The sequence below is a fragment of the Psittacula echo genome, assembly GCF_963264785.1.
Source record: "Psittacula echo genome assembly, chromosome: 10".
In the NCBI taxonomy this organism is placed as follows: domain Eukaryota; kingdom Metazoa; phylum Chordata; class Aves; order Psittaciformes; family Psittacidae; genus Psittacula; species Psittacula echo.
In genome coordinates, this window is record NC_137741.1 from 16,901,532 (window position 1) to 16,928,064 (window position 26,533).

General features: G+C 42.2%; 1 protein-coding gene across 2 annotated transcripts in view; it reads left to right on the forward strand.

The window, feature by feature from the left end:
- Nucleotides 1–9,520, forward strand: part of MCTP2 (multiple C2 and transmembrane domain containing 2) — a gene marked incomplete at both ends in the record, with an annotated part of 102,777 nt that extends 93,257 nt beyond the window's left edge. For both annotated transcript variants that reach the window (XM_080626664.1, XM_080626665.1), the window contains 4 exons: nt 2,267–2,376; nt 5,070–5,179; nt 7,163–7,260; nt 9,452–9,520. In XM_080626664.1, the coding sequence (XP_080482790.1) occupies nt 2,267–2,376; nt 5,070–5,179; nt 7,163–7,260; nt 9,452–9,520 (387 nt within the window). The remainder of the gene's footprint in view (nt 1–2,266; nt 2,377–5,069; nt 5,180–7,162; nt 7,261–9,451) is intronic.
- Between the last annotated feature and the right edge of the window lie 17,013 nt (nt 9,521–26,533).

Genomic DNA, 26,533 nt, shown 5'->3' on the forward strand with positions numbered 1-26,533 from the left:
TTTTCAAGTGATTCTGCACACATACTGCAGTGCATACTGCATTGGGCACTTGCTAGCCTATTTTACTCTCTAATAACTGATTTCATTTACAAGACTTTCTAATCCTAGTCTATCTCTGCTTTTTGCTTGGTTGGGCATATTTTGTGTTATAAATTGAAAACACTTTTGTCTAGGGGTGATTTTAACATGCATGCTAGGTTAGAATGTGCATGCAATTGTCATTACATCCTGGGAACTTGTAGTTTCTGTTCTGTTTGCTTAGTCTGCTTGGTGGCTGCAGCAGAAGTTATGTTGTCTTGGTTAAATTGCATTATCACCACATTTCTAAGCTCAATCGAAGACGTGTAAATGAAGTCAGCATGATGCAGATAGAGCTGACAGATGATCTTCCTTGCAGCTCTGGGTAGCAAGAGTAGGCTTGCCCTGGAATATCACTTTATCTAAAGTGCTTTCTTTACCCCTCTGAATTTGAACGGAATGAAATTCCCACTGACTGGTTCTCCATGAACTGCTCCCCAGCTTCTACTTCCAAGTTTGGTGCAAAAAAGCCAGCTCTGGCTAAGGGACCGTTGTACCATTCTAGTGAGTGAATAGTTAAATATAATCTTAATGTGTCATTTAAATTTGAGCCTAACAAGGTTATAACTGGAGTTGTGTGAAAATGACTTTTTGGTGCTATTTTCACATAAACTGACTATTTATTTATTTATTTTGTTCTGGGGTTATTTCACACCCCAAGGGTTTCATTTTTGTTGGTTGTTTTATTAATGTAAAAATACTCATTTTCACACCCAAATGTGTGATTATTTAAAATGCTGCTTCTATTCATTGTGCACTCACTTGCAAACTAAAGGCAAATATTCAGATGTCTGGAGCTTGATAACTCTGGTGGTTTTGGCTGGCTTTTTCATCTCCAAAATTACTGTGAAGAGAAATGGGCATTAAGCAATTCCAAAGGGTTGCAAGTGCTGTAGTGCCATGTCTGCTTCTCAGCATCCAAGGATGGTTTCTACATTATTCCAGCACGCAACGATGAGTGCAGTCCCCTGTCTCAGATGCACACAAACCCTCTCACAGCATGGTAGTGCCAAAAGGCTGTAGGAATGAGCTTTGATCTCTCTAGCCCAGTGTGACTTTCAAGTAGCCTCTGACCCTCTTTCCTGCATGGAGAAATAGTGTGGGTTCACAGCACAGAAGCAGAATGGATCTTCTCCTTACTGCTACCCATCCTTTCCCCTGCCCCAACCAGTGAGGACCACAGAGAACATGGATCCAATGTGCATTTTACCAGCATCTCCCTTCTCTGGGCACTGACTGGTTAAAATGCAGCTTAAAATATCCTTTTTTTTTTTTCCTAAATTGAGCTGATTTTTGAGTGTCTAAATGTGATGTAAAATCAGTGTCCAGGGCTCTGCATTTTGTAATAAGTGAATGTTTTGCTGATTTCTTGCTAGAATATCTGCAACCACACCAATTTGCATGCCTGTATGTGTGTTAGATTGCTGGCAAAGAAATGCTGAATGCTGATAATTGTATACTGATTTCCAAGGCTGATTTAAGTAATTTTGATTTTTAATTCATTCTGTGCTTCCTTTTTATTTCTGCACATGTGTAGTAATGTCCTGTAATGTTGTTGCCTAAAATAAGCAGTAAGAAATGAAGTTGTGAGATGGCTGCTGTAAAAGGAAAATGACATTTTTTCCTTTGATCCCCTCCCCCCCAGTAAAAGAATAAGTCTCTGTATACAGAATGTTCAAAAAGTATTGCATTCACTATCCTGCTGCTAATCTATATACAGAAAACAGCATGGCTGATGGGAGCTTACAAAGCACAGAAAAGTGATATTCAGAAGTTCTGCACAAGAATATTCTTGTTCTTGAGAAGCCCTGAGCACCCAGCCCTCCCTTACAGGTCAGCTGGACTCAGGGGTGCTCAGCATCTCTTCTGGGTTGGTATGAAACTGGGTTATTCACTGAAAGCCTGGTCTGAGGTCCTGCAGTTGATTTGTGTTAGGTGATGATGAAATCTCTGCCTGTGTGCTAAGAAAAAGAAGAAAATACAGGGATCTGCATGTCTTCCTGTTGATTGTATGTGATAAACCCAGAGTGTGTATTCTCTTCTTCCTTCACTGATATACTTGAGTTTATCAATGCGTCCACGGTACTGGGAATCTGACTGTCTTTACCTATCTGTGAACATGTTAGCAAATACTGAATGTATTAAAAGTTTTGGTTTTCTTTTTCTTTTTTTTTTTTTTTTTTGCTAGGAATCTGAGAAAAAGGGGTTAATTGAGAGGATCCACATGGTCCAAGAGATCATCATAGCTGTTCAAAGCATCCTAGAAGAAATAGCATCATTTGGAGAGAGGATTAAAAAGTAAGTGAGAATTTTTTTCCTTGCTTAGCCATGATTTGCACAGCCAGGAGGATTAAGGTGGAGCGGATATCATGCTTTGAAAATGACTGCAAGGTGCAGCAGGAGAACGTGGCCGGTCCCACAGCGGCTTCTTCCTTTAGAGTCTTTTATTCCGCAAACTTTTCCAAAGCATATAGAGTCATAGGCTCATAGAATGGTTTGGATTGAAAGGGACCTTAAAGCTCATCCAGTTCCAGCCCCTCTGCAACAGGCAGGGACAACTTCCACTAGACCAGGCTGCTCCAAGCCCTGTCCAGTCTGGCCTTGAACACTGCTGGAATGCAGCAGCCACAGCCTCTCTGGGCAGCCTGTGTCAGTGCCTCGCCACCATCACAGTAAAGAATTACTTCTTAATATCTTATCTAAATCTCCCTTTCAGTTTAAACCCATTTCCCCTTGTCCTACATGTCCTTGTAGAAAGGCCTTCTCCAGATTCCTTGTAGGCCCTTTTTAGGTATTATCTCCTTAGAAGAGGAGAAGCATGTGCTTTACTGATGTACCTCTCACATTTGTCTAGATTTCTGGTCTTGTCTGTGATGGGATGGGCAGTCGTGAATGCCACATAAGGGAAAAATATTGCTTGAAGATGTGGGCACAGAAGTATTGGGCATTTCTTTTCATTTTCTTCATAGAAAGTAGGTAGGAATTGATGGTTGGTGTTGCCTTTCCCATGCCCTCTCCATGGTTACAGGAGGTTACAAGTCACTTATTTCCCTACCCAACACATTGATGTTATTCTCTTTTTACCATTTTGAGCTCTCTGCTTCCTGCTGGTGCCATGAGGAAGACCAAAGGGTGGCACAGGGAGGCCCATAGGATATTCCTGACCTTCACAAAGGAGAGAGGTGAAGAACCTAAAATAAAAAGAAAATCCCAAACCCAAACACACACAAACTTTTATAGCTCAATCTTAATTGACCCACATTGTTTTCTGTTTTGAACACAAAGTGATGGTTTGTGATAGAGCCACACTTTAATGAGGAGCTGGGTTCAAGCTAAAAATACAGCAAACGCATGTGCTGTGGTTCCACGCCGGACACCCCAGCTGGGTGGAAGTGGCCCAAAGATGTATTCCAGCCTATGAACAGGGCACTGTTCTGCCCAGCTGCATAGCAGGAAGACTCGCAGTGCTTAAGTGCTATTAATTCTTGTATTCATTTTGGTAACAATGATCTTAAAGAACACATTGGGTATTAATGCAGATGCCCAATGTAATTTCAGAAGAATTCCGTTGTAACTCAACAGTAATGTACCGTTAACAAATTGCTACCAAAGTTTTTTTGTCAGTGACAGACTGAATTGTGCTGCAGTTTCCGTCTGTCACTCCAGTTATACAATCACAGGGAGTTTTAATAGTTTAACTGAATTGAGCTGTTTTGCTATTTTTTTCCTTTAACTTAAGCTACGTTGATTGATAACAGTGTGTCCTCTCCCACCTATCTTTAGTTAATATTTAATACATTTATTGAAGCTTAAAAGTGATTCTTTTAGCATCCTATTAATTCTATCTGTCAAGGGAAGTTTGTCTTATTTTAGAGCTTGATAAGTGGGTCCACATTCATTCTCTCCTCTTCCTACTCCCCATCACTGTGATGTGATGAAGTTAGCAGGCAGATTGTATTAAACAGACATGCTCAGATCTGTAAATTCTCCTGTGGACTAACTGGCATTCATGTAGTCCAGGTATCTCAATATTTGGTGCATGCTGTAGAGATATGTCTTGTGGGGGACCAGGGGGATAAAGTAACATCAAAGATGTGTTAGCAATAGCTGCTCAGCTTGAATCATAGAATAGTTAGGGTTGGAAAGGACCTTAAGATCATCTAGTTCCAAGCCCCCTGCCATGGTCTTAGAAATAAAGGGTCTGAGTGAAAAAAAGTCCTGCTTTATGCTACAGTGCTGCAAAAGTCTAAAAGACTGTAGTAACTAAGCTCCTTGAGTGCTCCTCTTGGGAAAAATCTGATGCAGATTGGTGGTGTGCAGAAGTGTGGCTACTGCTAGCGTACTTTAGCTTACCCAAGGCAGCCTCCTGTATACAATGTAGTAAGGAATTGCTGAAAACGCAAGGAAACAGAAGCAAATATATATGTGTTGAGAGGTTTATATGGAATATTATTTCCTAATATGATACAGAGAAATTAACTGCTCTTTTAAGGTTTAGCATCTGTCATAATCAATCCATTACAAGTTGTTGGTGGGGTTGAGTTTGGCTGCCTGCCATGTCGTACACTGACACACATCCCATGTCATCTCCACTGTGGCCCAGTGGAGCCAGCTCAGATAGCTCACACTTACAGTGTGGCCTCATCTCCAGGTCAGATAATCTGCCCATGAATAATGGAGAGCTGAACGATGGGCAGAGATGTGTAGCAAGTGCAACATGTATAAAGAAGAAACAAAAATGACCTGCTATATGCCTTACAAGTCCACTGAGCTCCCCAGAGACTTGATATCAGCTTCTTAGGTATCTCCCTTAATCTGTTATAGCATCCTGATGCAGGAATCTGCATAACCACCTTCCAAAGAGACTGCAATTTAAGTGATCTGAATGCACTGAGCACTGCAAAGGGGTCATTAAGTTATTATTGGGTAGCAGAATACAAATAATGTCCAAGAGCAGAAATGCTGAGAAGGATTTTTACTTTTCTTTACAGCACATTCAACTGGACGGTGCCTTTCCTCTCTGTCCTGGCCTGCTTGGTCCTGGCAGCAGCCACAGTTATTTTGTATTTCATACCACTGAGGTACATTATTTTAATATGGGGTAAGTACTCCACTGTGTCTCATTTGCATGTGATAAATACAATATAAATCTACAGAATTAAGTCAAACAAGCTTTAAATGACCTGTTAGACAATCAAGTGCTGTTGCTTACAGGTAAATAAATATGCTATGAACTTCTTAAAATTGCCATTTCACCTCCCCCCCCAAGTGATCCAATGGTTTGCTTTTCTTAGGGTTCTTTATAATTTTCCAAGGGCACCACAAGAGCATTAGCCTAGATAAGCTACTTCCAGTGGTGTTGTTCTGCAGGACAGTAATTAGCTTCCTAGTGCCGGAGCCTCTCATTTGGGAAATGGTAGGGAATGGACAAGGTGTGTTTTGCAGAGCTGGACCCTGGAAGCCTTTTGGGTCTTAACTCCCCTGTACTCAGCATCGGTGCAGTTCTGGGCTCTAGGGACCCCCCCATCACCAGGGCTGAGCCATCAGGTGCTGCATTGGCTCTCATGGAGGCAGAAAAGGGAGGCAATGAGAAGGTGGAAGTACAAAGAGCCACTCTTGGGCAAAAATAATAAATTAAATAAAGGATTAAAACAAAAGAAAGGGCAAAAGGGAAGGAGAGAAATTGCTAGGAGTAAAAAGTTCAGTAACAAAATACTGCTGTGCTCGTGTGGAAGGCACGGTGAGTACATAAAAACTATACATCCATTCAACATCATCTAGACTGACAGGGCCTTCAAATGCGATACATGTTAAACAACTACCCTGTGGCAAGGCCTCAAAAGACCTTATGGTATTTTCTGTTTTTTAAAAATCAGGTACACAGAAAATTGTGTTGGCATTTTGTTACAAATATATGGCTTAAAATCTGAATCTCGGATGTGAAGCAGGTACATTTCAGAGAGAGGAAAAAGCTGGAGCAGGCATCACATTTGAAATCACTTTCAGAGAAACTACTGGACAGGGGCATGATGGAATTGATTGCTGTATTATGATGCTCAGAGGCAAACAACATCTGATATTTTTTTGCTGTTCTTTAAACTGGGTTGGCTGATTTCACCTATTAGGAAAGGAACATTGTTCCTTTGCTCTCCTACCACCACACCTTTAGGTAACCACACTACCAGTTGCTATTTCTCAGTGGGGAAATAGTGGTAGTAAGGTGTTAAGTGGCTGCATTGGCACAAAGGAATTGCTGGGAAGGATGCTCAGGTCTCTCACTTGACCATCCCAGCCCATGCAACTGAGGTGGTGCTGGCTGAGGGCCTTTTGTCAAAGGAAGGAGAAGAGAAGACCTCATGAACACCACAATAATATGAACTCTACATTCCCATGGGTCTTCTGTCCAGATTAGGGACCACCTCTGACAGCTGAAGCATAACTAAGTCCATGGAGACAGGGAGCTCTGTTGCTGCACTTAGTAAGCCAAATTACTTACCCTAAGATCAAGATAAAGTAAATCTTGCAGTAAGATTTTACAGTTTCACACAGCATCATAATATGGCCAGCTTGTCAAATCTGGTTCTGCAAAGAGAGGATAAGCTAGGAGACATGGCGGGGATGGGAAGCATTCATTTTCAGAAGAAATGGAAGGAAAAAAGCCTTTATTCTGCCCAGTTATTTTCAGAGCCCTCCAGTTCCCTGGGCAAGGGGAGAGGAAATGTCTTTGGTCATGGAGGAGAGAAGATTTAACAGTATTCGCAGCTTTTAATTCGTGTATTCTCTCCACAATATCCCCCAGAATAAACGCATGCTGCAATCTCTTTTTGTCACATTGTTGACAACAGTCAATCCCCAAAGTAGAGAAATACCTTTATAAATAACGTCCTCTACTTTCTCCAGGAGGCACTTGTGAATGATTTCACATGACAGGGAACATGTGCATGGCTTTAAGTCCAAGGCGCTGTTATCACACTGATTTTTACTTGTGAATTCCTCTTCCCTTTTTCACCTTGCCTGAATGATTTAGGAGGGAGGGAATAGAAAAGAGTTATATTATTTTGTTTGCCTATTTTTTTTTTCCTAGGCATAAATAAATTTACTAAGAGGCTTAGAAATCCCTACGCCATCGACAATAATGAGCTACTAGATTTCCTCTCCAGGGTACCATCTGATGTTCAAAAGGTAGGTAATGAATGGCCACCGCCAACAGAGGCAACAAGCGGCACTGAGAGCGGCTGGTGCTCTGCTTGGGGACCATGATGCCAGTGCACTTTTGAATAACGAAGATAAGGAATTGAGGAAAATCCACAAAGGTGGAAGGGGAGGGTGTTAGAAGAGAGGGGAGCCAAAATCCTTTGTCAGAAGGATAAAATGATTGCAGAAAAATTATCCTGAAAAGACCTACTTTAAAATGATCTGGAAAATCACCCAGCATGGTTACTGAGCTATGGTTTCTGTCACCTTTCTGCTCCGGTATTTGTACGGAGGGAAGGGAAAAATAGTCTCTTTGATAGAGATAACCATCCAAAAGGATTTGCTGAATTCTCGCTTTTCTCAAAAAAAAGGGGGGAGGGCATTATTTCTGTGACTTTGTGCTTGAGCTCCAGGCCTCCCTTGGACAATGCTCTGCTCATCTTTTCCTTTAAAGACAGCTTTGAGATGTGTATTAAAAACTCTGCAGTTGATCAGATCAATCTTCTACCATTATGGAATTATAACTTTTAATCTAACCAGAGTCTGTCCTCCCTCAATTTCAGTCAAGTCTCTGCTATTTCTTTGAAACAACATCAGCATCTTAGTAATCTTGCCTATCTTCCTGGGAATTACTTGAACAATAAGTCCTTCAGAATGTCAAGATCTGTTTGTTTCTCTTGGAGGAAGGAAAATAGTCTTGCTGGGTAACGAAGCCACAAAATATAAAGGATTCTTCTTTTTGTTTTAATCAGCTGGAATCTGTGTCCCCAGGCCCTGATCCTGATGCCCTGGATCCCACTTATGGTGTACCTTCCTCTGTGAATTGCGGTACTTTCACAGTGAGGTGCTGCTCATTGTGAATAAGGCGATCACAGTCTTGCCTATAGTGATTTTACTCTGTTGGAGACAGAAAAGTAATTGCTGACATGCAGTGTCGAGGCATCTGGTACAGAAACAAGGTTGGAAAGGCTTCTGGTGACATTTATTTCAATAGGCCATCAGATTGGTTGGTCTTGATCTTGAGTGAAATCTTGCCATAGACTGGTGGGAGAGAAAAAAGCTAAACAGAAATGATCATAGAGGCATTAAGCTTCAGTGTGTTCTTTATTTTTGTCATTGCTCTTGTAAAGCACGCTGGCTTTGCAGTGATGGTTTGCATATGCCCTTTTAATGTTTATGCTTAAAGATAAGCTGCTTTTCTGTTTATGCTTTATTTAACATTTACATTTATAACATGTCCTTGAGTGGTTTCCATCATTTGGGGATTCTTTAAGCTTTCCAAGGAAAATAACTATTTTCTATGGGGGAATGATAAAAGTTCCTAGGCTGGGACAAACCTTCTCAGAGTTTTCCACTAGTCCTAAAAATAGTGAGCTCATGTGACAGCCATATGCTCATCCATGGCAGATCCAAAGTCCCTCTGTCTGCTTTTACATGGTATCAATGCATCATCATTTCACTGTGGTACTGCGATGAGTTAGAAATTACCTCTGTCTGTGCTACAGCCATTTGTATACAACCCACATGTGTTGGACAAAAGAGGAACGAAAAAGTTGGGCATGTTCAGCAGAAGTTGCCCCATGATTTCAATGGGAATACTTTTCTGTAGAACAGACAATTTGGAGTTTACACCATCCTTGTCAGTTTATAACACATGCTTTAACCATTATATTGTGTATGAAATTGGTTTGCAAGGTGGAGGCAGCTTTGTCCAGGTTCTATTTGGGAAAATATTTTCCTTTTTCAAAATGATTATGTCAGCATCCTGAGGTCTGTGGACGGTTTTGACAACTGTCATCTTACTGTGTATTGGGATCCACTTGAATTGAAACTCCTGACAGAAGTTCATTAAACTTACAGGTTAATGCGAGAAAGATAAGAAAAACACCTCCCAAACCAAAACAAATCCAAAAGATCTAGCCTACATTGCTGAAATCAGGTAGAACCCCATGTATCTCATTAGAGAAATCTGCTTTTAATATTTTCATTTCAAGAAATGATGCATGACTTCTCAAATCCTTCCTGCAATTAATCCCCCATGTTCCTGTGTTTAGAAAATGATTCATTACTTTTGAACCTTCCTTAGTTTCCCTTGGTTTGTCCTCAGGGAGCCATTAACACACACTGTAGTGAGCTAGAGTTACCTAACTGCAAACGTCATGTCTGTTTGTTTTTACAGGTGCAGCATGCTGAATTGAAACCATACAGCAGCTCCAGTCCCATCAGGAAGAAGCGGAGCGCGCTATAGGATGCAGCGTGATTTCGGAATGCAGCATCTCCCTCCGTACCCCCTACGCATGAACACGAGCCTCCCTCCTCCCCTTCTTGCTTCAGAACAACACTATAATCACTGCAACAGACTCACAGACTTTGGTTTTTGGGTTTGTTTTTTATTTGAAGATGTGGTTTTTTTATAAACGCCTATCTTGGGTTGTCCTTTTTGGGTTGCCTTTTGAGCAAGGAGTTGCAGCCCAAAAAAGAGCAAGGTGGAATGTATGGACTAGTTTTTGGGGTGGGGAGGAGAATGGGAGAGGATGGTGCAACTGCGCTACTTTATTTTTTCCCTTTGGTTGCAGAGGCTGGATGTGGCGGCACTCCCTGTTTTATGTAGGAAGAGATAATTCCGCTTAGTGTAGCAGATCAGCTGAGCTGATGTGAGGAGATGCTCTGAACCAGTTTTTAACATATCTAACAGATTTACATTAAGATATGAAAGCTATTCTTTTCGGAGTTAAATCACTGTGCCTAGGAAGGTTTAAGCTCTGAATTAACAAGTCTTTGATACCCATCTTCTGCTCAAGCAGTGTACATTTTAAGAAGTTTTTTATCATAATTAGCAGAAAGAGCGAGGAGCTCCAACAATATCTCAATATTTCATCCAGCATTTGTGGGTTTTTTTTCTCTTTTTTTTCCTTCCCTCACCCTCTCCCTTCTTTTTTTAAAGCCCACCCTGTGGTTAACTCTTTGGCTACTGGAATCATTAGAGATCCATTGCTGGCAATGGATGCATGAGAACCTTCTGCTGTAAAAGGATTAAGAGACTGTAGAAAAGCCTAACTCGCTGACCTGAAAAGACTCTGTTGACTTGCCTTTTATAATTCCATCTCATCAGATATTTTCAGTGTAGCTGTTATTTTTCTGTCTAAATCCAAAGGGGTCAACACTACACATCCAAGAGAAAAAACACATTATAGCCTTAAAGAGACAAGTGCTTGTGCAGAAAGACAGCATAATGCCTGAAAATGTGGTTGTGCAATAGTGCAGACTTTGGTCCATCACTGATGTCTTGGGCTCTTTCCTGATAGCTCACCAGGAGAGGATCAGAAAGTGAAGTCGTGGAAACTGAGCAACGAAAAGACAGAAGAAAGGACCCCATTTTCTATTCTGAAGAGAATGTGATTTCTTGCTTGCTTACCAGTCTTTTGGCTACTGTGCTTCTGCTTCATATAATTCAGATAACCAGCATTATTCATATTGTTTGACAAGGGAAACAAACACAGAATCCTATGTAAACCTGCTTAATTTTGGTGAGAGTGTAGCCCCCAGTCCTTTAGGTGCTGTAGGACATTATTGGAGCAATTTGTCACCACAATAAGTCAGGAGCTGGAGTTGCTGCTTGTAGTTCCCAGGCAGGGGTTACTACCAGAATCACCTGGGGTAGTTCACAGTATGAAGAAATAGAGAATCCTGAGAGACAGGTTTATGTTTACCAAAGATGACTTTGGAATTCATCTAATTAAAGGTAAAATGGCTAAAACCTTGCTTATGGATCAGTGATCCAAATGGATTCTAGCTGTGTGGTTCAGCAATTCAATCTTGTTGGCCTGTTGCGTGAATTTGAAGAAGGCGTATTAACACCAGAGCGTCTTCCACTGGATTATTACTCAGATTCAGTGATTTTTCAAGAAGTTTATTTTTCAAAGTAACAAGCCCCACTGTGCCTTTGAATGAGAGAGGCACATTTCCATAGACTCGATTGGAGAAGGAATGTATTTTGCTCATGCAAAGCTGTGTGTAGCTGCGAGTGGAAAGGATAGAAAAAGATTATCTTAGTTTAAAAGCCACAAAAACACCTCTTTGTATGCACGTGTGCTTGTGTACCCATGCATATACAAAGTTGTGTATAAAGAAGAGTACATGTATAATGTATTTATAGGCGAGTGTGTGGGGGAAAATGGGTGAATATACAGATTTAAAAACCTTGAAGATGTTTATGAAAAATGCCAAAGATTCTGAAGCTTATCATCTCGCGTCTGTTCTTCTTCATTTTGTATCCTTCCCGGCATGTCTCTCTGGCTGAGCCAGATCTCTGCATGATTTGATTTACTTCAAGTTAATGAAGCTGGTTGGAAAGAGCCTTGTAGAAATTACAAAATCTCCAGTAAATCTCCTTCTTGTACATACAATAGATGTCCACGGACCCCTTTTGTTAAATCAGTTTCTCAATCTTCTCTGTAAACAATGCCTCATTGTCTCGCTTTAAACTATCATCTGGTTTATCATACTGAGGTCTTGTCATTTTGTAAGGACCGAAGTCAGACATATTTAAGCAGGCATGTGAGATCTGATCATTTATTTGAGTGAAAACATTCCACTGCAGGAAAATTGTTTATTTATTCAAAAGTTGAGACTGATAATTTAATATTTTTTTTCCCCTATAGATTTTTCCATGTGGAACTGATTTCTCTTCAGGAGACAGGGTGATGTCTTTTCTTTTTAGTGTCGATATGTTGTATTTCAGAATAATTTGTGTTAGATTCTTATGCTGGAGATATACCAAATGAAGGGATTTGGATGGTCCAGTACCTATATATGTTGTAATGAGCTCTTTGTTTTGATAAATGCTGTTTGAAATGCAATAAACATTTGAGGTTGAGCTGATGCTTTTAATTTATCCGGATTATGAGGTACGGAATCACAGAATCATAGAATAGTAAGGGTTGGAAAGGACCTTAAGATCATCAAGTTCTGACTCCCCTGCCATGGGCAGGGACACCTTACGCTAAACCATGTCGCCCAAGCTTCTGTCCAAACCAGCCTTGAACACTACCAGGGATGGAGCATTCACAACTTTCTTGGGCAACCCATTCCAGTGCCTCACCACCCTCACAGTAAAGAACTTCCTCCTTATATCCAATCTAAACTTCCCCTGTTTAAGTTTTAACCCGTTGCTCCTTGTCCTATCACTACAGTCCCTGATGAAGAGTCCCTCTCCAGCATCCTTGTAGGCCCCCTTCAGATACTGGAAGGCTGCTATGAGATCTCCACATGGCCTTATCTTCTCCAGGCTGAACAGCCCCAACTTTCTCAGCCTGTCTTCATATGGGAGGTGCTCCAGTCCCCTGATCATCCTTGTGGCCCTCCTCTGGACTTGTTCCAACAGTTCCATGTTCTTTTTATGTTGAGGACACCAGAACTGCACACAATACTCCAAGTGAGGTCTCACGAGAGCAGAGTAGAGGGGCAGGATCACCTCCTTCGACCTGCTGGTCACGCTCCTTTTGATGCAGCCCAGGATACGGTTGGTTTCTGGGCTGCAAGCGCACACTGAAGCCGGCTCATGTTCATTTGCTCATCGACCAACACCCCCAAGTCCTTCTCTGCAGGGCTGCTCTGAATCTCTTCTCTGCCCAACCTGTAGCTGTGCCTGGGATTGCTGCGACCCAGGTGTAGGACCTTGCACTTGGCATGGTTAAACTTCATCAGGTTGGCATCAGCCCACCTCACAAGCGTGTTGAGGTCCCTCTGGATGGCATCCCTTCCCTCCGGCGTATCAACTGAACCACACGGCTTGGTGTCATCAGCAAACTTGCTGAGGGCGCACTCAATCCCCCTGTCCATGTCACCGACAAAGATGTTGAAAAACCATTGACGGGTTCCTGCCCCTCTGATGGGTACCTAACCTCTGGATGGATTATTGCCCATCGGTGAGTTCCCATTCTTTGCTGACTGCTTACTGTGCTATAATATTTTGTATTTGACAAGTTGAGCAAGTACTTTACTCGGCAGTGTAACAACTGATGCTGGAGGATACTTGAAATGGAGACTGTGCTGCAGCAGGAGAGGAGGTAAAGTCTTGTCCCACCTGCTTACAATTATTGAGTGGGGTTTCCTAGGCCCTACCTAAAGGAAAGGAGGGTTATGTGCTTTTATTGCACACTTTATTCAGACTTTTCATTTGATTCTTAAAGTGAGATCTAGGTGATGCGTATTTCTGTGTGTCCTTTTGCCCATGCAGATTATCCATTTTTGCATTGTTAATCCATTCAGCGTATAGCATGGGAACAATAAACAAGTATTTTCAATTCAAGGTAGTCATTTAAGTGCAACAGGGACTGAAGTCTCCAAGACCAGAAGGCATTCCTAAATGTAAATCTAACTATGGGTCTATTGGATGACTGTGAGTGGTGAGACACTGGCACAAATTGCCCATAGATGCTGTGTCTGACCTGTCCCTGACAGTGTTCAGGGGCAGGTTGGACAGGACTTGGAGCAACCTGGTCTAGTGGAAGTTCATGGCATTGGTTGGAACTGGATGATCTTAAGGTCCCTTCCAACCCAAACCATTCTGTGATTCTACAGAATCATGGAGATACTGGAATATGAATAAAAAGGTAAGTGTGTAAATAACTGCATTTGATGTATGTGCAAATGCAATATGTACTCAGGTTTGCTCAAACATAAGATGCTGCTGAAGGCTGGTTTCTTGAATAATCATAAATAAGATTGAGGACTCAGCTCCCCTATGGATCACTGTCAGTAAAGCTCAGTCATTGAAATGCACATTGTGGAAAGCAAGTGTACAACTGAATAAAGCAAAGTTTTTGGAAATGTCACGCACCTTTTCTTTCCTCTGCTTGCAAAGCTCTGGTTTTAACCTTCAGCTGTAGCTGTTCCTCCCTCTGCTTCCCCCCCCAGTCGTCTCTTGAGCCACCCACAAAGCAATGGAGAGCTCAAGCTCTGTCCTGCTGACATTGGGGCTCCCACCGGAGAACACTGCCCAGCAGACCTGCCACCCCAAACCCATTTGCTTGGGAAAGGGAAAGCATTCTTTCCCTAGAAATTAGACTGCTGCTGCTAATTCACTGCCTGGGGTAAGAGTCTTAACTCTTTGATTTGGGCTGTCCCACTAGCAAACAGAGACTTGCCATTTAATTTCCTGTACTCTACATGGGGCTATGTTTTATTTTACTTTTTTAATTTGGAGGGCCTGATCCTGCAAGCATTCCCACAAATAGAACTGTGGTTATTTTCCCATCAGACGGGTAGGTTCACACCAGGAAGGAATTTGGCATGTCTTACGTGTTAAGAAAAAAAATCAACAAAATACATTCTAATCAAACCTTAACCTTTAGATTTCCCATCCTTTAAACTGAGCTGATAGACTGTTTGAGAAACGTTAGCTTTGACTTCAGAGACTATGGCATGTGTTAGAAGTGAATCCTGTTCTGACTAAATATGGTACATGTATTTTATCTGTAAAGCTACATGTGTCAGGACTCTGGTGCATTTACCCCTTCAAATCACACAGAGACATGATAAGAATATCTGCTGTTCAGCATCCTTAAAGTTAGCAACTCGGAAGAAAGCTGAGATATTATAAATGATTGTTAATCTGCTGTGTTGCAGATGGAGTGTTTTAGTTGTTCTCAAATTGGGGTAAATTAAACCAGGTGAAATTCTTTCATTTTGGGACAGTCTGCCTGACAGTTTATCAGTGGGGAAGACCCTCAGCAGCAGCACTGATTATATACTTCAAAGACCATGTGAGCAAAAGATACAGTTATGATGAATGTAAATATTCACAAGCATTTAGAAATAATGTTGGAGTTAAAAAAACCAGCTTCTTGAGATTATAACATTTTTAATTTACTTTATGGTGCTTTGACTTAAAACAGTGCAGGATTTCAAGAGATTCAGAAGGTCATTTTGCTTTGAATAAAAAACATGCTCTTCTGACATGAATCATGAAACTGAGCACGGGGAAGCAGGAGGCAGCATGCAGGTCTCAGTGCTTGCCACAGCAGCAGCACCTGGGCGGGCATGAGTTCAAGTTCTCAGCGTGGCTTTAACCTGAGGGCTGGTGATTCTTGTTAAATTTTACGTGAAGGAACGCTGCCAATCGGTTTCTGTGTGTTGGATCGAACACCTGCAATTTCCCTCTTGGCTGAACAAGATGATGTGCCTCTTGCAGGGGAAGAAAGTAAGAGCTGGAAGACCTGAACTTCATTTGTGCTGATGTCCTTGTGCAGCCAGCCTTCTAACCTCCTGAGGACTTCCTTGCAGTAGGAAGGTAGGAAAAGCTCATAGACTGGACACGTATATCTGGTTCTGGGGCTTCCAGGGCCAACTATGGTCAGATTCAGATGGTCAAGAGATCGTGCCTCACACCAGTGATCATTGGCTACTAGAATGGCTTAGCTAGCACACTTGAATAGTGGCCTTCAGTCTATGGAGGGAGGATAAGGCACTGGGCTTCAGTGATTTTGAGAGGTGAATGAATGGGTGTTTGTAGGGAATCTGTGCTAGGGACTGCTTTCCCAGGAAACCTAGGGGCTGCTTAGCTAGGGATTTCTCCTCTCCTTTGTTTGTTGCGATCAAATTTCTAGCAGATAAATGAAGAATTTCTCTGCTCCTGATCTCTGCATATTTGCGAAGTGACTTTTATAATGGGAAGGATATTAAATGTGTGTCATCTGTCAAGCAGAGATGACAAAACCTAAAGACTTGGGCCTTGCACTTCCAAATGCATAGTCAGCCTAGATTTTCCTTCAGTACCAAAGGGATGTGGGGATAAAATGGTGCTGAATCCAAACTCCTGCAAGGAAGTGCAAGATCTGCTCACCAGCATTGTTATAGTGGCTTCAAAGATGCTGGCAAATACATCTGTTGTACTCTCAATAATGGTAAGTAAATATAAGAGGTTTACCATAGTGACACTACCCTTTATTCCTACTGTGGGTATTTTTTTTTTTTAGGAGATAGAAACAAAACAAAATGCATTATTTTCATTTCTTGAGCAAACACTTGCTGCTACTCCTATTCTAGCTATTGTATGTGAAAGATAGGATTTGACTGATCTTTGATCTCTCAATATCATGTAGGGCAACTGCTTCTAAATCCCTGAGACCATGCACAGCAAAACCATGTATTATTCACTTGCTCAGTACTGCCACCTTCCAAAGGAGAGGAAAAAATCTCATCTTCAAGTGGAGATGCGCAGTGGAAAGAGCATATGTTCCTACAGACAAAAAAAGACTGTTAGTTTCAGGGACTTGTGTGTTAAATTATGGCTGTCTGATTTCTCCCTCCACCTTCTGTCTGCCCGTGGTTGGCTCACTCCACAGAGTGAGTATCTGGAGACTCACAGCAGCTACAACCTTAGAAGAAGGGGTGGGAAAGGGGGTGAAGCCTTCCTCCATCTCTGGCAATAGATGACTTTACTGAAAGTCAATGCCATTGCCTTGCATTTATCACTGCCACTCTTGCTCTGCATATTTTTGGTATTCGCCATGCATTGTTAGCAGTGATTGTCATGTAATTAAATCACTGCTCATCACAAGAGCCTATTTTTATGCTGAGATAAGCATCAGAAGTCTGCTGCAGCGTCCCCCAGATCAATAAAGATGTTCCCTGTAGGATTACAAATAGTCTGAGGTTGTACAGGGCACTAGAATTAATTAGGAATGATTTCTCTTTTTCTTTCTTCTTTCAATACATTTTTAATTGTTTATCCATTTTCGATGGGCTTGTTTTTAACTCTACCATGATGGCCCATATGCTTCTGTTCAGACCTTTTGAGTATGATATGATATCAATTTGGGCAATACCATTTGCTGTAAGCAGCTACTATTATCATCATTTTTCCATAGTCATGGGCTAGTCTATTGCTTCAAAATATGTTTCTGAACGAGATATTTGCATCTCAGGCTTTGCCCTTGAGATTACATTTAAATAGGTTTATTAAGTGGTTGAACTTGGAGATCCAAGCACGAAGTGTAACCTTCAGGTGCTATCCTGAAGATTTTGGCCTTTTGATCAGAAGATCAGAGGGCAAGTGGAGAAACTTGAGCTATTTACTGAGGAAGCATTTATTCAAGGTCAGAGAGCAAGTCTTCTGCAGAAAAAGGATTAGCACCCTGGATTGTTTTGGTTTAGACTTTCCTTTGCCTTGTCGTTACATTTTCTTCTACTTAAGCACCAAACCGGTTTTATCATCCTCCATGGGGCACTGATCCGGCATCAGGAGCTGCTGCTCCCTGCTGCCTGGTGACCTGTCCTATCCACAGGGAAGACCAGGATTAGCAACAGCCTTGTGTTGGAGTCCTGCCGAGAGAAGTGTGTGTGCTGACCCCAGTTTCCTCAAGTCCCATCATTTGCTGTAGAAGTAAGAGCTGGTAAAGTTGCAATGGGTCATGAAGGACAGGATTATTCAAAAGAGCCCTTAAAACAGAGGCTAACCAGAACAAAGTCAATTAAGGTGTCTTTTTGGGAGCAGGGTAAACTAGAAGCATGGTGGTGAAATTATATAGGGTTGTTCGGGTATATGAACAGAAGCTGTGGACCATCTGTGTAGGACACTGTATGGTGAGACAGAAGTTTCTGAAATGTTTTTAAAAACAGAGTAGTGATGTCCATGAATGGATGAGGGAAGGTGAAGGTCTTAATTTTCACTGCCCTTCAGTCAAATGGCTGAGGGCCATATTCTTCTGATCTAGTATAATCAGAAATGGAAACAGCTTCTTAAGCTGTGCTGGGGAGGGAGTGTTTGCTCTCTGGAAGGCTCAAGGAAAAGGTGAATTCCTTTCAGGGAAGAGAAGCAGTGTTACGATTCCTGTAGGGGAAATAGAGCCACTTCTCTACATGAAAAAGAAATTAACAGTTGAGTGGTTTGCACTTGCATTGCTATACTGAGGTGTTCTTGATCTGCACCTGAAGTGCATTGTGCTCAAATGCCTTCTGAGCTCAAAGGCTTTGGATCAGTCTAGCTACCTCTGTAAAAGGGATAAATAGTGGCCAAAATTGCTGCTGATTAACTAGGTGCACCTAATACAGAGAGGATGGTGATGCCCTGGAAGAGCATTCATAAATGTGACATGCCTTGGAAATGATTCTTGTAACAGGGACATGGCCACTACTAAGTGAGGAAGGAGCAGCAAACATTGCTGTGAGCAATTCTCACTTGATTATGAATGCTCTGTGTTTGCACCAGCTTAGAGAAGAGGGCTGGAGCTTGTGCTCTGCTTTCAGGCAGTCTGTCCATCTTCTTGCTTCGTGGTGGTGATTAACCAGCCAGCCCTGCTGACATTGCGCCAGGGTGTTCTCATTTTCTGAAGAGCAGAAAAATCTTTGCCTTGATTCAATGACAAAGAATTGGGCAGCACCTGTTTCAAAAAGCACAAGGATCCTTGAGAGCTCCAAGCTGGTGCAAGGATAGTACTTCAGGTGTAGCTTTACCCAGTGCCAGTGTAGGACAGCCCACACCCAGATCTGCTACAGCCAAGATGAAATACTTTAATTTTGACCCATAAAGATCCAAGGCCACATGAACTTACTGCCTGTTTTCTGCTTGCATTGCAAACCAGCAGAACGTCTCTGTAGGTGGTGGGGTTTGCAGGGCATAAATATCTTCCCTCATGAGCAGGTGGGAGGGAGCTCCTGCACAGCTCATGTGCTGTGGAAGTGGTCTGTTTTCCTCCTCCACTGCAGTGTTGTCCACTATTAGTAGAAGGGACAGCATCTTTACTGCTCGTGCCAGCAGAGCCTTGGTGATTTCAGCACTTGGTCCTTACTTACCCCTGTACAACAGAACGTTCAAGCTTGCTGCTTTTCCAGGTGTCAATTCCTTCCTGGAAAGGGGCTCTGAGGGATTTAGTTTGTGCCCTGAAGCTCTGCAGAGCTGCTGCTCACCAGAGCCAGCACCCATGGGTACAGTGTGCAATCATTCTGGGGAAGCAAGGACTCTGGGGGCACGAGTGGGGTTTCTGCAATTTTTCTATTGCATTTTTCTATTGCACATGTTTAGGATGAGGCTTCTTTACAGGGAATTTCTTTCCAAATAGTTATTTTCTGTTTTCTCATGTGTTCAGACTTTTTCATCATCACAGTTCCCTGCTGCCCGACAGGTACCCACCCATCAATGGGTTCCCATTCCCCGACGGGTTACCATCCATAGACAGGTTCCCATTCTTTACTAACTGCTTACTGTGCTATAATATTTTGTATCTGACAAGGTGAGCAAGTACTTTACTCGGCAGTGTAACAACTGATGCTGGAGGCTACTTGAAATGGAGACTGTGCTGCAGCAGGAGAGGAGGTAAAGTCTTGTCCCACCTGCTTACAATTTTTGAGTGGGGTTTCCTAGGCCCTACCTAAAGGAAAGGCGGGTTATGTGCCTTTACTGCACACTCCACCCAAAATAACACTTTATTCAGATTTTTCATTTGATTCTTAAAGTGAGATCTAGGTGATGCGTATTTCTGTGTGTCCTTTTGCCCATGCAGATTATCCATTTTTGCATTGTTAATCCATTCAGCGTATAGCATGGGAACAATAAACAAGTATTTTCAATTCAAGGTAGTCATTTAAGTGCAACAGGGACTGAAGTCTCCAAGACCAGAAGGCATTCCTAAATGTAAATCTAACTATGGGTCTATTGGATGACTGTGAGTGGTGAGACACTGGCACAAATTGCCCATAGATGCTGTGTCTGACCTGTCCCTGACAGTGTTCAGGGGCAGGTTGGACAGGACTTGGAGCAACCTGGTCTAGTGGAAGGAAGTTCATGGCATTGGTTGGAACTGGATGATCTTAAGGTCCCTTCCAACCCAAACCATTCTGTGATTCTACAGAATCATGGAGATACCAGAGTCAGCATCCATGTGTGCACTGTGCAATCATTCTGAGGAAGTGAGGAGTCTGGGGACATGAGTGGGGTTTCCGCAGCTTTTCTGTTGCACTTTTCTATTCCACATGCTTAGCATTAGGCTTCTTTACAGGGAATTTATTTCCAAGTAGCTATTTTCTGTTTTCTGATGTGTTCAGACTTTTCCATCATCACAGTGTGACTTGGATTAAGGTAATTCAGAACAGGAGACTCCTATAAAACATATGCTTGTCCCAGAAAATTTTAAAAGAAGTAAGTCTTCCCACTGCCAGGTCTTAAGGTCAGTTTGCTTGCCCTCAGCCTTCCCATTCTTTTAGTACTATTATTATTATTAGAGGTCATGTGTGGATGAGATAAATTTAACCTTGTTATACATTTGGGTTGACTGCAGGTTTTGGGGCATGGTTGGTATTTATGCTATGTCGAAATACGTGATATTATGGAAAACTGGACTGCTTAACCAAAGCGGGCAGTTAATTTCAGTGAGCACCATCCTAGTCCTCCTGAAGTCAATGCAACTCTCCCACTGTTCAGGAATTGACCCCAAACAGCATTGCTGGGTAGTCACCTCTGTGGCAGTTTCATGGCTGCCTCATAGATAATTTGCAAATTGCCCATGAACCATGTGTACAAATGTGTTTGGTATGGTGCTAATTTACTGCAAGGTCTGGCTACACAAATCCAACACTCAGCTTCAGCCATGCCTAGCAGCCAGTTTAGAGGTTTGATTTCAATGCCGTATGTCAGGGATATCTGACAGATGAGCTCAGCCTGGCCTTCACATGTGTTTAGAGATCTCCAGCCAGGCCAAGATTTGCCAGATGACCATGATGGGGAAAGCATTAGAAACATTTCCATAAAAATAACCCCTCCACACCCCCAAATTTTTATCTAGCTCATGCATGGGTGTTACAAAACTCTTGTTCAGGGCTACAGGACGTGGCTGAACATTATCTGTCCTGTGTTCCGGCTGGGTTTATTTTGGGGTGGTCAGAAAGGAAATCCCAGTGTAGAGCTGGGTGGAACATTTTTGTTGAACCGATGTGAAGAAGAAAAATACTTGGTCATTTGGAGAGGTTTGAACTCTTAGCATAAGGCTCTGGGAGATGGATGAATGGTCAGAGGGGAGGTGACAGGGGGTTCAAAGGTCCTACGGCATAACTCATCACTGAGGAGTCCCTATCTCACAGTGAAAGTATAAGAACTGGCTGGCAGCAGCGTGACCCCTAGCAGTCAATTCATCAGAAGGATTTCCCGTCTGAATATGCAGATGTGCGCACAATTATTTTACCTATCTTCACAAACACAGTCCAAGTCCCTGCACACTTAAATAAATCTTGGCGCTGTCCCTTTCAAAAGACATTTCAGGTTCAGCCTTGTTGCCTGCATCCTGCATAGTTTTGTTCAGCAGAGTCCTTGCAAACAGCCCATCTCCTCTTCCCTTTCCGCTTCCCCTTCCTCCTCCTCCCATCCCACCGCAATCACTGCTGCCCAGACCCATCCTTCACTTACACAAAACTGATTTCTGTTTATGGAGCAGCTGGCAGCAGCAACTCTTGAGCACTGAGCGATGACTAAGAAACAAGCCCACTTTTCCCTTAGCTGTCAGGAGCTTTTAGAAATAACACCCTCCTCTGAGGAAGTCAGAATAGCAACAGGAAAATAAGTAAAACCTATTATAAAACAGTTGTCCAAGAACTTAGGCACGGCGCGGGGTAGAGATCAATATGCTGTGAAGGTTAAATCTATTTTCACACTGCGTTCTATTTCACAGTTTAATGGTGTTTTAATGTGTCTGTCACTGAGCCCCCTTCATGTTATGCAGGTAGAGCCTCTACAAAGGAGAAATAACGTTGGTTTTACAAGCTTCACAGTAACATCTTATTTACCAGCTGAGATCTGACGCTTTCCTCTCTGGAGATATGCCAGGGTTTGACTATTTTACTTTATTTTATTTTTCAGAAGACATAACGTGGTGTTGCATTTACAATAATTCTTAGGTGGCTTTTGGGGAATGCCTGTAGGGATGAGAGCAGCAAGAGCATGTGTGTGCCTGTGCAGAAGGGACAGAAATATCTACTGCTGTTTGTACAAGCTGAATACACGGAGGATATACAGAATTCCCAAGCTCGAGTCTGCATCCAATCCTAAATGGTATATTTGAGTACTTTATCTTGAGCTCAGCTGATGCTGGGATGCTGCATTGGGCTTGATGAGACCATGGAGGGCAAAGCCAGTGGACAAAGAGTGATCACAGCCCAAAGAAGAGATGCTGAGACAGGGTGGGGTAGAAGGACAGTTGATTTCAGCCTAATCCAGTGGAAAGGGTGAAAGGGGAGGGAGAGAGAGAGGAGGAGAGGGAGCAAAAGTGAAGAAAGAGGTATGGTATGAAATCCCAGCTATGTGCTGTGCTAAAGCACACACATAGGCCTCTCCTTGGTGTTTGGGATGAAGCAATTTGTATCTCTACAGCTTAGAAGATGAAGGAAAAACCTTCTTCTGCTTTGCTTATCTCCCTTGAGCTTCAGCTAGGGAAGGGAGAGGATGGGATACCCTGCAGTCAAAGAGTCCTGCTGGTTCAGGGCTTCAGATATGTAACTGGGTGTGCAAATGCCATGTGTTGGTCCTGATCTGCCTAGTGAGGATGCCTTGACCAACCTCCCACTGCCTGTGGCTGAACTGATACCTCTACACAGCCTCTGGCTATTCACATCTCCTGCAATGAGTGAGGCTATGCGTGGTGTATTTTCTCACACTGACAAGGTTGGGGAAGCTGCAATCAAGTAGCTTTTGGTTTGCCACGAGTGAACCTGAATGTGTGTGTTAACGGTGGGTTTTGCTCCATACATCCTGCATTGTAATTCGTCTGTGGAGTCCAGGGAGGACAGCCTTCTTTGCCAGTGGCTTCTCCTGTGTGATCTCTCCCTCCCTTCTATGCCCTCAGCAGCTCCTTTGCATAGCTGGGAGAGTGCTCTCCTTTGCAGCTGTGCTGCCTTCCCACTGCTCTCATCTTTTGCCCCCTCAGTTGCTCTTTATCCTCCTCTTCCTTTGTCTCGCGGCCAAATGACTTAACTCTGCACAGCCTTCTCCTTGGAATAGGCTGTAGGAAGGGAATGCATCAGAGAAGATATAATGCTAAGTCTTAGGAGCAACTTGTTAAAACCCTCAATCTTCCCATCTATTTGTTGCCTTGCCAGAGTAATATGCCTTTACTTTGTCAGGGTCTGCTGAGGGCTGGTACTTGCCAGAGTGTGAGTTTTTAGACTTGCAGAGTGTTAACTTGGCTTAACCTGTGTATCCCACTGTAGCAGAAACGTCTGCAATGTGTGTTTTGGCTTTGGTGTGCTGCGTGCTCTGAGTTCATCTCTTTCCCCCTTCCGTTTTCCATTGTTGGAACAACAATCTTTTGCTGGATGCAGAGCGCAACCAGCCCTGTATTGCGGGGCCAAAACAAACTCTCTGCTTGTGTGTTTTCCATCCACCACAAAGGTAAACTACCAGCGCTGAGAGCAGCTGACCCCCTGGTGGGAATCTGTTGTCTGGAAATCCAATGACTGACTTCATGGGGCAAAACTTTGTCTTAAGCAGTACTGCTGAGAAATGAATTTGTGTCCTTTGGAGCTGGGGGATCAAAGGGTTTGGACCCATAAGTGGGGTGATGAACAGAGGGCTGAAACCCACTGAAATGATGAACACAGGCGGAAACCCCAACCACCACCGCCACCAAAACACAGTCTGATACATTAAAACATCACCACTGTTCTGGACTGCACACCGCAGCATTGCAGCTCTTGCTTTAACTGTACTTTCCAAATACATGGAAACCTCTTAGATGGTCAGAGGTGGGGACAGAAAACCTTAGAGAGCCAGAGTTCCAAGCAGTTGCCGAAAATAGAATCAGTCCGTATTTTTGCCCTAATTTTGCAAGTCCAAGATACAAAGGAAGGCTGTCACCCCATACTCCTTGCTCGATATCTGTAACATTCATACCTGGGCTTGTGTGAAATGGTTAAAATATTATTTTCTGTTCTGTAAACGGAACCTGGAACCTGAATTTTGTGTCTTTGGGGTTTGGTTTGGGGTTTTTTCAGTTGCCTTTACTCTTTAAGAGCTATTTCCCCTACTTCAATGCTAGACCAAGTCCATGAATATTTGCATGACAAGCTTGGACATATGCTCTGATGAACACGCATCCAAGTGAGGCCACCTTTCTGAAAACAGAACTGGATACATCCTATGGTCCTAACATTAAGAACCAAATTTATGCCAGTTTGCCACCTTAATCATAGAGTTTTAGATTAAACTGGAAATTTGAGAAAGCTGCCTGATCAAATGGCTTTGAAGTTTAATGCCAGTTTTCAGAAGTAAAACTTTAACGCCTTTAGCAATCCATGGTCAGATGCCTTATACCAGACATTCAGGTTTTGGAAAAGTGACAAAAGCACCATTAAAGTACAAATGATTCCTTCTTATAAACTCACTTTTTTTCCTGCTTTAAAGAGGAGACTTGGGGGAGAAAAATGTTTGTTTGCTTGGTTTTCGTCTTGCTCAAAAGAAACATTTACTTAGGTCTTTAATGCAATAATACAGCTTGTTTAAAGCTTCAGATTCACTGTGAGTTTCCTTGTGAAATGTTAGAATACTGAAATCACAGATTAGAAGAAAATAAAAGGGTAGAGACAGGAAGACATTCAAAATTATGTGACTTTTAAAGATTTTTTAAATAAATGGTTAGCACATAGGGATACGAAATTTTTTTGTTCATAGAAACTAATGGGTTGTTTTCTAGTGCAAGAGAACTGATGTTTCTGGAAGCTGAGAGATGGAAGAGTTTTGCATCTCTTGCAGCGAGAAAACCAGCATTCCCTTGGGATTGCAGAGATTCTCCACAGCTGGATGTTGTCTGCCTTCCTTAGTTGTACACTTGAGTGCTTGATGGGGCTCATCTGCAAAGTCAGACTGGGAGAAGAGGATGGTGGCTGAATTAGACTTCAGAAACCTGAACAGCTTCTTGAAAAGAAATAGGCCTGGTTGCTCACAGGGGGATTACCGAGCACATTCCAGGCAGAGGCTGTGTTACTGTTTAGAGAGAATGATGCAGGTTTGCTGGCATGGTCCATAGAAATGAATAATTCTTTGAATATAATTGAGATTATTCTTCTACATGTTCTGTGCATAATTATTGGAAAATATTGTTCAAAACTCTTTCAAATGAACATTTTAAGATGCTGAACGATATCACATGGAGACCTTGTCCTAGGGAATTGTTGCTAGCAACCTGAGAGGAGGTCATGGTCCTGGCCTAGGAGGTAATGAAGTTCTTCAGAAGTTCATGGCTAGTTCCAATGCATTTCATATCATTTCCGGTAGACCTGTGGAGATTTTTGGCATATTGATCATACTTTTGAAATCATGTTTCTGATACTGATGTTCACTTATGGTTACTCATATTTTCAAAGTATCTTAAATTCCCTTACTTCACATGAAATTCTTTCCCTGTAATACTGACCCTACGAAACACCAAAGTAGTATCAGCACCACTGAAGCAATTCAGGTGAATTCAAATACCTGAGAAACATTGTTTTAAACCCTTACCTAAGTCTAATACTTCATGAATTTATCAGAGAACAAATATTATCAAGAAATAGCATATCTCACTGCTCAATAAGTAGTTTCTTTTAAGGAGCTTGTAAGGATGTAGGATCATTACTAGGTACATACAGGTATATGCTGCTAGAAGTTATCTCTGTGAGTTTGTAGATATAGATCTCAAATTTATATTGCATAGTTTGTCAGTAATGCTTCTAGATTTTCTCTTTCAGTCCTAGATTTCTAGATGTCAGTTATGTATGAGGAGCAAATCAGCTCATAACCTGATAGTAAGTACTGTGATACAAATTTATACATTGCTCTGAAATGCCAAGATCTTTTTGCCATTTTCAAAACGGAAAGTGGCAAACTTAGTTAAAACTTCTAAGCTCTTTTAATCTGTTTTATTTAAATCTCCAGCTATGTTTCATTACAGGACTTTGGAAAATATTTTGTAACAGTGCAATAGTTCTGATAATAACTCAATATAAGATATCATGGAAAAAAAAAAATCAACAATTATCCTTCCCACTCAAACCTTTTCTTAGAGGCAGTATTAGACGTTTTCAATGGCATTTTACTCCCACTATTGCCAGAGAGAGTTTTATCATTGACTTGAAGGGAAGCAATGTTTAACCCCTTAAGATTTGCATTAACAGAGAGGAGAAGTTCAGTGGATCTTGGACTGAAATGTAGTTGTTATAAATAAGCACAGTTCTATTTAACCAGAATTGAGTAGCTCCCAGTTCACCAGAACAGACATTCTTATCCTCTGCTTGCCACATC